The sequence below is a fragment of the Grammomys surdaster genome, unplaced genomic scaffold (assembly GCF_004785775.1).
Source record: "Grammomys surdaster isolate TR1022 unplaced genomic scaffold, NIH_TR_1.0 126048, whole genome shotgun sequence".
NCBI lineage: Eukaryota > Metazoa > Chordata > Mammalia > Rodentia > Muridae > Grammomys > Grammomys surdaster.
In genome coordinates, this window is record NW_021620860.1 from 704,098 (window position 1) to 714,115 (window position 10,018).

The following is a 10,018-nucleotide window of genomic DNA, read 5'->3' on the forward strand; positions in this document are numbered from 1 at the left end:
GGGTTGCCTGGCTCTTCTTCCTCCCCTCTACCTCTACGTCCCGCCCCTGTGTCCAGCCCTTGAACCCTTCTGCGTTGCATCTTTTGCTCTCTCTCCCTCTCCCTCTCCTTTCTTTCTCTCCTATCTAGTGATAGGAGGTAAAACCAGGGAGATAAAGAGTGGGACAAAGAAGAACCCACAAAATAGCAAAGTCCAGCTATAGGCATTCCTTGCAGAGACAACTAGGACATCATAGTTAGAGCAATGTGCCCACATGGTGTGCACAGTAAGGAAACTCCTGGAATGATAGGTACAGGTCAGTGAGAATAGTGGCAGATTGTATGAGTCCTCGAATGTCAAATTAAAAGTGGATTTCCTTCTTGGGACTATCAGAGCCATCAGAAAAGACATCAGGGAAGATGTGTGGTCAGCAGTACAGGCAGAGTGATTTACCCCAGAAGCTGCTAGGCAGAAGGGTTGAAGGGCTAGACACAGGGCCGGGCCGTAGAGGTAGAGGGGAGGAAGAAGAGCCAGGCAACCCTCGGGCTATCTGAGCAAGAGGCTTGGTGACTAACTGGCTAATCCAAGGAGAGCCAGAGGGCGCATCAGTCCTCACTCTGCCGTTCACGGATGTCGCTAACATAGACGGGGCAAACAGAATGGAGACAATACATTCCAACACAGATGGCTAAAAACCACAAAAGAGCAAACATCCTCCTTCCCGGAGCCTGTGACTACAGACTTCCAAAGAATCCGAAGCAGTAAACACAGGCTGAGCCGTAGCACTCTCTGGGGGCATACCTCCCATGCATGAGCAGAGACCTGAGGACATTGTCCCAGACTCTCCCCTGTTGGCCATCTGAAGGCAGAGCCTGGCTCCGCCTTGGGCTTCCCAAGATGTGTGTATGAGCTCTGACTGTAGCCCCAGATGGTTCACTCCTATGAAAGCAACACAAACAGAAGAAAATGGCCCCTTTAAATGCCTCTAAAACAACACCAAAAAACTTTATCATTGTTGCGGGGGTGGGACAGATGCCACAGGACACAGGTGGAGGTCAAAGAATGACTTTTAAAAAGTGAGTTCCGGGAATCAAACTCAGGTTTTCAGAACTCCATAACAACAGCTATTACCCACTGAACCATCTTGCCAGGACTGTTGCCAGCTTTTGTGTTAGGGTCTCATTCTGCCATCAAACTAGCTTTGTACTCAATGCAGTCCCCCTGCCTCAGCTTCCCAACCACTGGGAATACAGCCATGGTTTTATGTTGTGTTAGGGATCAAACCCGGGGCCTCGTGCAAGCGAGGCAAGCACTCTGCCCAGTGAGCTACAGCTTCAGTTGGATATCCCTCTTTGGGCTATTTGGAAAGACTTTGGAGATGGGCTTAAGAAGGATGAGCGGAATGGGATACCTGGGAAAAGGAACAGGGCGGGTGTCCTGCTTTCTCTCTCGGCAACCCTCTATCCAGCCTACAGAGCGCCTCTTCTCTGCCTGTCTCCAGGTCCTGCCAAGGATATGCAGCCCACCATGAAATTCGTGATGGACACATCCAAGTACTGGTTTAAGCCAAGCATCACTCGAGAGCAAGGTAAAGCCAGGACTGTGTCCCAGAGGACAAGTGACTCAGTAATCATGTCTGGCCTTGTACCATGCGGCAGGCAGATGGGGCCCTGGGTGGGGTGGGGGGGAAACGCAGATAGTAAACAGCAGCCTGCAGAAGGGTGGGTGACCTGCTGGCCTCATTAGGAAACAGGCAAAACATGTAGAAAGTAGACCAGAGAAAGACTTCCTGGGGACAATGGTTGTGTGACTTCGCTGTGAGGACTCTATGGGGATGGGAATAGAGAGTGGGAGAGTGGCTCACCTTCTAATTGAAGACTGTTCCAGCAATCAACCTGCTGAGGACGGAGAAGCCGGGTGCCTTTGTCATCAGGGACAGTTCCTCCTACCGAGGCTCCTTCGGCCTTGCCCTGAAGGTACAGGAGACTCCAGCATCTGCTCCAAACCGACCGGGTATGTATGTATGTATGTATGTATGTATGTATGTATGTACATACGTACATACGTACCTTTTGCTTGATCACCTTGGAGCCCCTACCATGGTTGACTCTGTCCCAGCTTGACAGTGACAATTAGGGTGACTCCTGGGAGTACAGTCCACCTCTCCGCTCTCCCAGCCCACCCTCTAGCACTTAGCACCATGGAGACCAACTCAACTCTGAAAGCCAGAGATGCCCCTGCCTCCCCAAATTCCATGTTCCACCCTTGAAAAAAGGTAGAAGGAGAGGAGGAAGAAGGTCCCAGCCTCTCCTCAGACTGCTGTCTTCTGGGAACCTCTGTCTAGCCTGGATTTATCTCCAGGAACCTAATACAATTAATGCTTTTGTGGGCTTATCACACTCCCAATAGCTATCATTCATGAAATAACTTACCATGTGTTCAATAGCTCATCCTGTGTGAGAGAGCTTATCACGTGTGCAATCGCTAATTGCATATGTGCGATAGCTTTTCGGCTCTCCTTTGATCTCACGTGGTCATCTGGTAACTCAGCACATATCCCCTGAGGGATCTGATCAGATCTATACCAGATCCTGTGTAAGGAACCGGACTTGTGTGTAGAGGGCTCGCACACGGAAACCATCCCATTGGGGAGATAGACAAGAACAAATCATGGCAGTACTACAAAGTCCCAGAGTAATAGTCCCCTCATTTAAACCCAATTAGGAGTGAGTCTCAGGGAGTGAATGACCCCCAAGGAATTTAAGGCATAGAATGAGGGTGGACCTCTCAACCTTGTGCTGTTAGCAGAGGTTTGGGGAGTTGGCTCAGAGGTGGAGGCATTGCCTGATATGGGTTATAGCTATAGCATAGTGTTGGGAGTAGGGGATTCAGCAACTTCTGGGGCAGTTGTGGGTTTTCAAGGGAGTCTTTTAAGAGGCAATGAGCCCAGATGGAGGAGCTGTGGTGGGTGGAGTTGGTGGGTGGGGTCAGAGAGCTTCTGCTACCTGTCAGAGCCAGCTCTGTTCTAGAAGGGATGAGCTGATAGGAACGAATGGCACTTGGAATGGGCTGGGGGATACAGACCCCTCTGGCACCTTGGAGCCGGTGAACACAGGTTTGCTATCTGCACCTCCACAAGGAGGCAGAGGCTAGTGTGACAGCCTGGGATGGACCTGGGGGAAGTGGGCAGGGCCGAGCTGGCAAGGGTCTGGCTAACTCAGGGAACCAAAACAAAACTCCTTCCTTCTTTGTCCAGGTGAAGACAGCACTGACTTTATCCGTCACTTTCTGATCGAGTCTTCAGCTAAAGGGGTGCATCTGAAAGGAGCAGATGAGGAGCCCTACTTTGGTAAGCTTCCCCAGGCTCTGCAGCCTCCCCAGCCTCCCCAGCCTCCATGCCTCCCCAGCCTCCACCAGCCTCCCCAGCCTCCATGCCTCTGGGCTTGGTGTCCTGCACTGTGAAAGTGTCTGGGAAAGCCCTACTCACTCAAAGCTTCCTGCTCCCTTGCAGGGAGCCTCTCTGCCTTCGTGTGCCAGCACTCCATCATGGCCCTGGCCCTGCCCTGCAAACTCACCATCCCACAGAAAGGTAGGTCAGACCCATTGGTCCATTAAAAAGGCTTCCAGTGGCCACTTCATCCTTGTTTATGACATGTGCTTGCTCTGGACTAGGTCCATGTTGCTCCATTTCCCACCTGTGAGAATTTAAGGATATTTGCTCTTCTGAGCCTCAGTGCCACCTCCACACACACACACACACCTGCCACCCCCTCACCACCCCACACACACACTCAAATGAGAACAACCATCGACCAGATTCAGTGAGATATTTTTTCAGGCAAGGCCAGCCTGGTCTACAGAGAGAAATCCTGCCTTGGGTGTGTGTTGGGGGTGTGTGATAAAAAGAAGACAGAAAGGAAGAGAGGGAAGAAGGAAAAAATAAATGAGACTCTAGGCTTAAGCAGCTGGTCCACAGGCCCACAACCCCAAGCCCAGGTCAGCAGCCCTATCCATAGAAGCTTCCGGACCAAGGGGGTCATCTCAGTTGTGCAGGAGTGAAAGTGAAGAGGGGACAGGAAGAGCCAGCCCTAAACAAGAAATGAATAGAGTCCGTACTCTAGAAAGAGGAGCCTAGGGTGGAGTCCAAAAGAAGAGGCCAGGGGCTTTTTTTTTTTTTTTTTTTTTGGTTTTTTGAGACAGGGTTTCTCTGTGTAGCCCTGGCTGTCCTGGAACTCACTCTGTAGACCAGGCTGGCCTCGAACTCAGAAATCCGCCTGCCTCTGCCTCCCAAGTGCTGAGACTAAAGGCGTGTACCACCACCGCCTGGTGAGGCCAGGGGCTTTGAGGACGTGGTCCGAGCAGTGGGCCAAGATCTGGGAGGCTGCAGATAGAGGTGGGACAGGATCAAAAGCTTGCAAACCGAGTAAAGTGGTTCTCTTTCCCTAATTGAGGCCACCACACCTGGCTTCCCAGCACGTCAATTCCTGGGAGTGGGGGCGGCTGTGGGAGGTGTTCAAAGGGAGAGCTGCTCCCCTGAGGGGTCCACTCACTCCACCCTTTCTCCTGGGGCCTTTTTCTTTGCCTCTGCTCAGAACTGGGAGGTGCAGAAGCAGCATCAGACTCCCCCACACATGGCCAGACCTCTTGCCTGAAGATATCAGCTGGTAAGTGGTATAGGGGAGGCGCCAGGCTCACTGCACCCCTGGAGACCACTCCCCAGATCTACACACACACACACACACACACAGGCCCACACATGCCCACACATGCTTTCCATTACTGCTTTGTTTCTGCAGCCTTAACAACCCACTGCCCCCCTCCTTGGCTCCATAAACCCAGAGATGAGAGGCTGCCACTGTGGGCCAGTGGGGAGGGAAGAAAGGGGGTGAGGGGAACATGTGCTGGTAAGCTGAAAGCCAACACCCTTGCACACACTGTACACATATCTGGACTAGGGTCTTTCTGTGTTTGAGATTCCTGCCCTGGGGGTGGTCTCCAGGTCTGGATCTTCTGTGGGGGATAAGGTCTGAGTCCTAAGGATGATTTCAAAGCCCAAGTCCTCTCCCCACTTCAGAGGCCAAGCATCTGTCAATACTCAGTGACAGCTCCTGTTTTGTACCCCACTCCCCAAAGCACAGAGGCTGCCCTCCTTTCTCTCTCTGCGCTCACTTTGGGGGTAGGGTAGCCCTAGGTAGAGGAAAAGAAATTTTGGTCACCCTTGGTACTCCAAGTCTTTTCAGTGTCTCTAAAGAATTCCATGGACTCCTAACGAAGGAAGGCATTCTCTGCCCCATCCCTATCCCTGGGCATAGGAAGGACCAGAATCCAGTGATACACACACACTGTAAGACCCCGCTACAGATCCTGTTTAATATCTGTATCCCTCAGGTTGCCACACGCTGTACCTGAGCTCTGTGAGTGTGGAGACCCTGAGCGGAGCCCTGGCTGTGCAGAAGGCTATCTCAACCATGTTGGAGAGAGATGTTCTCCCCACACCCACTGTCGTCCACTTCAAAGTCACTGAACAGGGCATCACTCTGACAGATATCCAAAGGAAGTAAGGACCTCGCCTAGCCTCTGGCCTGCAAGGCTAACTAAGAGCAGGGCTGGAAGGGAGGCCAAAGACAGACAGAGGTCAGGGCCCTGGATCCAGAAGGGGTGGCAAATGGTGGGTGACACCAGACAAGTTCCCCACCTCCCCTAGCCCTCCAGCATTGGTCTCAACAAGGATGAAGGTCTGCCATTTTTATTGGGTGCTGATTAAATCTATGTAGGCCAGACATGAATGACTCCTCAGACACAGTGTGGAATGACCACACCTCTTCCCAGAACGTTATCTATCCAGAGCCTTCCCTAATTTAACCAGGAAGGCACGGGTAGACCAAGATGTAACTCCTGGCTTCAAAAAAATGAATGGCATTGGAGGGGGGCATGTCCAAAAACCCCAATATAAGAGCATAAGGCAGATTATTCCATGGGAGGAGAAATACATGGCTTGTGTGTCCAGTTCCAGTAGTAAGAAACCATGACAGGTCATGAGAAGCCTACCAGGATAGGATGTGTGAGCTTTGGGGGAGCCAGAAATGCTGAGATGGGGGCATCGCACAGGAATAAGCCCTCACCAGCCTGGCTTTTCTTTCTGCATCCACTCAGGGTGTTCTTCCGACGGCACTACCCACTCATTGCCCTCCGCTTCTGTGGAATGGACCCCGAGCAACGGAAGTAAGTTCAAGGCTGAGCCAAGCTGAGAAGGCCGTTCCAGGCCTAGCTGCCCTCCACAGTGTCTGCTGACCTTGGCACTGAAATAGCAGAGACAGCCTGTGAACACTGGTCAGGGATCCGGCCAGGTGGGGCATGGCAGAGGTCAAGCAGCAGCTCCCACTGCTTGTCAGGGTCCTGAGGGGCGGAGCCACATCACTCACTCCTGCCCTGTCCCTTTCTTTCAGGTGGCAGAAATACTGCAAGCCTTCCAGGTAAGCTCTTCCCACCACTCTGTGGCTCTAAGAGGGGGCCCTGTGCCAAGGGTGGGGGTGGGGGGAAAGCCGGGGGTGATATCACACACCTGTAATTCCAGCATGCAGGAGGCAGAGGCAGGAGCATCACTGTGAATTTGAGGCCAGCTTGGTCTATAGAGTTAGTTCCAGGCCGAGCTTGTCTATGTAGTCAGTTGAAGGCTAGCTAGCTAGGGCCACACAGAGACCGGAGGCAGAGGGGGAGGGAAGGAGGAACAAAAAAAGGAAGGAAGGGAGGAAGGGAGGGTGTTCCATCTTGATCTTAAGAGCCAGTGTGGCTCTGAAGCCAGCGCTTAAGAGATTCCCCAGTCTGAGCCCTAGGAGTCATGCCAGAGGCACAGGCTGTATCTCAGAGCGGTCCGTATGAAAGCCAAGGACATTTGGCCTTAATGGGGCTTCCAAGTCTTGTCCTCGGGAAGCCCCTTTCAAAATGAAGGAAACCCAGAGCCTGGAATAAGCTCTTTCCCTGTCTGACAGGGGAGGCGCCTTCTTCCTTTAGCTGCCCCAATATAAGGAGGTACTGAACAAGCCGGGGAGGTGACTCACTGTGTATAGGGCTTGCCACTCAAGCACAGGACACAAGGTTCCATCCCCAGAACCCATGTAACAAGGGAGATGCAATGTCTGGGGAGGCAGAGACGAGCGGATTCCTGGTGCCCATTGGCTGGCCAGTGTAGCCAATTAGTGAGCTCTAGATTGATTGAGATGCCTTGTCTCAAAAAGAAGTAGAGAGCAATTAAGGAAGACACCCAACCTCCACACTCATATGCAGACACACGCTAAGTCCACACAAATATGTGCATCTCTCACACACATACGTATGCACATACAAGCACACGAAAATCGCAAGACGCTGAAGCCGGTTGGCTTGGGGAGAGGCAGTTAGGTTCAGGCTGAGTCCTCCCCTCAGCATGACGTCTCTCCAGCCCACGTCCCTCAGACTGTCTTCTCTCACCAGGATCTTTGGGTTTGTGGCCAAGAGCCAGACAGAGCCACAAGAGAACGCGTGCCACCTCTTCGCAGAATACGATGCGGTCCAGCCAGCTTCCCAGGTCATCAGCCTGGTGACTGCTCTGCTTCAGGACACAGAAAGGATGTAGGAGAGAGGCGTTGTCTGTGTGCCTTCCCTGGCATCTCAAGGGACCTGCCCAGGACATGGAACTGTGGCCACATTGACAGGCCTTGGACTCGAGGATTGATCAAGTTGAACCCTTTGAACCTGCTGTGACATCAGCAGTAACCTTTACCTGGCTCTGGAGCCTCGATCTCTTCAATTATAAAGAGACCTATCCTTAAGACAGCTGCTCCTTGCTGGGCGGTGGTGGCGCACGCCTTTAATCCCAGCACTTGGGAGGCAGAGGCAGGCGGATTTCTGAGTTCGAGGCTAGCCTGGTCTACAGAGTGAGCTCCAGGACAGCCAGGGCTACACAGAGAAACCCTGTCTTGAAAAACCAAAAAAAAACCAAAAAAAAACCAAAAAAAAAAAAAAAAAAAAAGACAGCTGCTCCTTGGATGCTGGACTGGGACTCTTTAGTGTGTGCCTCCATGCCACTGAAACCCACCCACATCCAAGACTCCTTACATAAAAACTGCCTGCAAGGACCCTCTGGCTTCATTAGCCTGAACACTCCCTACGTGGCAGGTTGTGCCAGAGACCTATGACCCCTGCCTTTTGGAGAACAGCAGGTGCTGGATCAGAACCCATGGTTTGGTTTCCTGGCTGGCACCTGGTGTTGATTCGTGCAGTTAGGGGACAGATTCTATTTTCCCACACCTGTTCCTTTCCTAGGTTTGCCGAGGGCCTTTTGGATCCACTGACCTAGAGATTTAAAGGTTTGTGGCTGAGGATAAATGTAGCTCAGTTGGTAGAGTAATTACCCGACATGAACGGGACTGGGTTTGGTCACCAGCCCCACAAACAACCTGCTGAGAGAGACAGAGAGGTAGGCGTGCACACGGGCGCACAATGGGGGCGGGATTAAAGTTTTCATAAATCTCAGCCGGTGGTCATCAAAGTCTTTACCTGAAGAGACCACACTTCAACTCAGACCTGGGGGCATCACTCCACCAAAAGCTGCTGTGGGAAGATGGTATTGAATGGGCAGGAGCCTACGAGTTCAGTCTGTGATGGACCGGGTCGAGGGCCTCAGCCGGAGCAGATCAGGCTGCCACAGCGCTCGCACCCTATATAATGCAACCCACTTCAGTTCGCTTTGAGGGGAGGGGCATCAAATGCAATCTGCCCCAAGGTTGTCAGAGTCGAGTCTGGGTACAGAACAGAAGTGAGTTTTCATACCCCCACGTCTTCTTTTCCACTTTGCAATGAAGGTTCTGTCAGTGGCCAAATGTTCTCCCATCTTGAGATCTAGCTGTTGCAGTTTGTTCAACCTAGCTGTCTGGTGGAACATTCTGGATTCCGCGGATTTTTAGGTGTAATTCGCCAAGTTCTTGGAATCTTTTTCCCAAGAGCACGATACAAAAACCCCTAGACTCTGCTGTTACAAACATGAACTCTTGTCTAACCCTATCAATTATCCTGTGATGTTGAATCAGGATACTAAAGGTCAACTTTGGCTGTGACCTGTTGGGCTAGCTCAGTTGAAGACCCTTGTCCCCGGGGCTGGAGAGATGGCTCAGTGGTTAAGAGCACTGACTGCTCTTCCAGAGGTCCTGAGTTCAAATCCCAGCAACCACATGGTGGCTCACAACCATCCGTAATGAGATCTGATGCCCTCTTCTGGTGTGTCCGAAGACAGCTACAGTGTATTCATAAAAAAAAAAAAAAAAAAAAAAAAAAAAAAAAAGAAGACCCTTGTCCCCATGATCAGATCAGAAAAGACTCAGCAATGTTCACATTCTTTGTGTCTAACCCCTCCTTGCTCACCCGTTGAAGATGAATATCACCCCAATGTTTGCTTTCAGTTTCCTGGTAAGCAACAGCTGCCTGGCATTGCTCAAGCAACCCACATCTGGTGGAGAGGGGAAGACAGACCCTGTTGCTAAAGTACAGAGATAAAGTGTATCTCTGCCCCAGCTGCAGTCTTGCTGGATCCTCCAGTCTCAACACACACCACACACATACACACACACACACACACCACACAACCATGTGACATCACCAACCATACAACCACAAGGGGGAAGCAGAGAGTCAAGAATGCAAAGAGGCAGCTTTTCCTGGTTAAAAGAAGCTGGGCCCTTTTCCTCCCACACCCTGCCTGCTCTGCTTAAGCCGTTTGGTTTGTTTTTGTTTGTTTTGTTATGTTTGAGATGGAGTTTCTCTATATATCCCTGGCTGTCCTGGAACTCACTCCATAGACCAGGCTGGCCTCCAACTCAGAAATCCACCTGCCTCTGCCTCTCAAGTGCTGGGATTAAAGGCATGTGCCACCACTGCCCGGCTGCGTAAGCCATTTGTTGCTCTTGGTCCTGTCTGCCTGCCATTCTTGCATGCAAGGAGAAGCTCTCAGAAGAAGCCCACTGTAACTCAGTGTGAAGTGTTTGTCCCTGCCCACCAGCAGTCTACA

General features: G+C 51.6%; 1 protein-coding gene across 1 annotated transcript in view; it reads left to right on the top strand.

Annotated features, from left to right (window-relative positions):
• Tns4 (tensin 4) overlaps nt 1-7,591 on the top strand; it is a 16,241-nt gene extending 8,650 nt beyond the window's left edge. The window contains exons 4-12 of the mRNA XM_028755185.1: nt 1,481-1,567; nt 1,867-1,992; nt 3,236-3,328; nt 3,491-3,568; nt 4,572-4,643; nt 5,368-5,536; nt 6,133-6,201; nt 6,426-6,452; nt 7,450-7,591. Of these exons, the coding sequence (XP_028611018.1) occupies nt 1,481-1,567; nt 1,867-1,992; nt 3,236-3,328; nt 3,491-3,568; nt 4,572-4,643; nt 5,368-5,536; nt 6,133-6,201; nt 6,426-6,452; nt 7,450-7,591 (863 nt within the window). The remainder of the gene's footprint in view (nt 1-1,480; nt 1,568-1,866; nt 1,993-3,235; nt 3,329-3,490; nt 3,569-4,571; nt 4,644-5,367; nt 5,537-6,132; nt 6,202-6,425; nt 6,453-7,449) is intronic.
• Nucleotides 7,592-10,018: the final 2,427 nt, after the last annotated feature.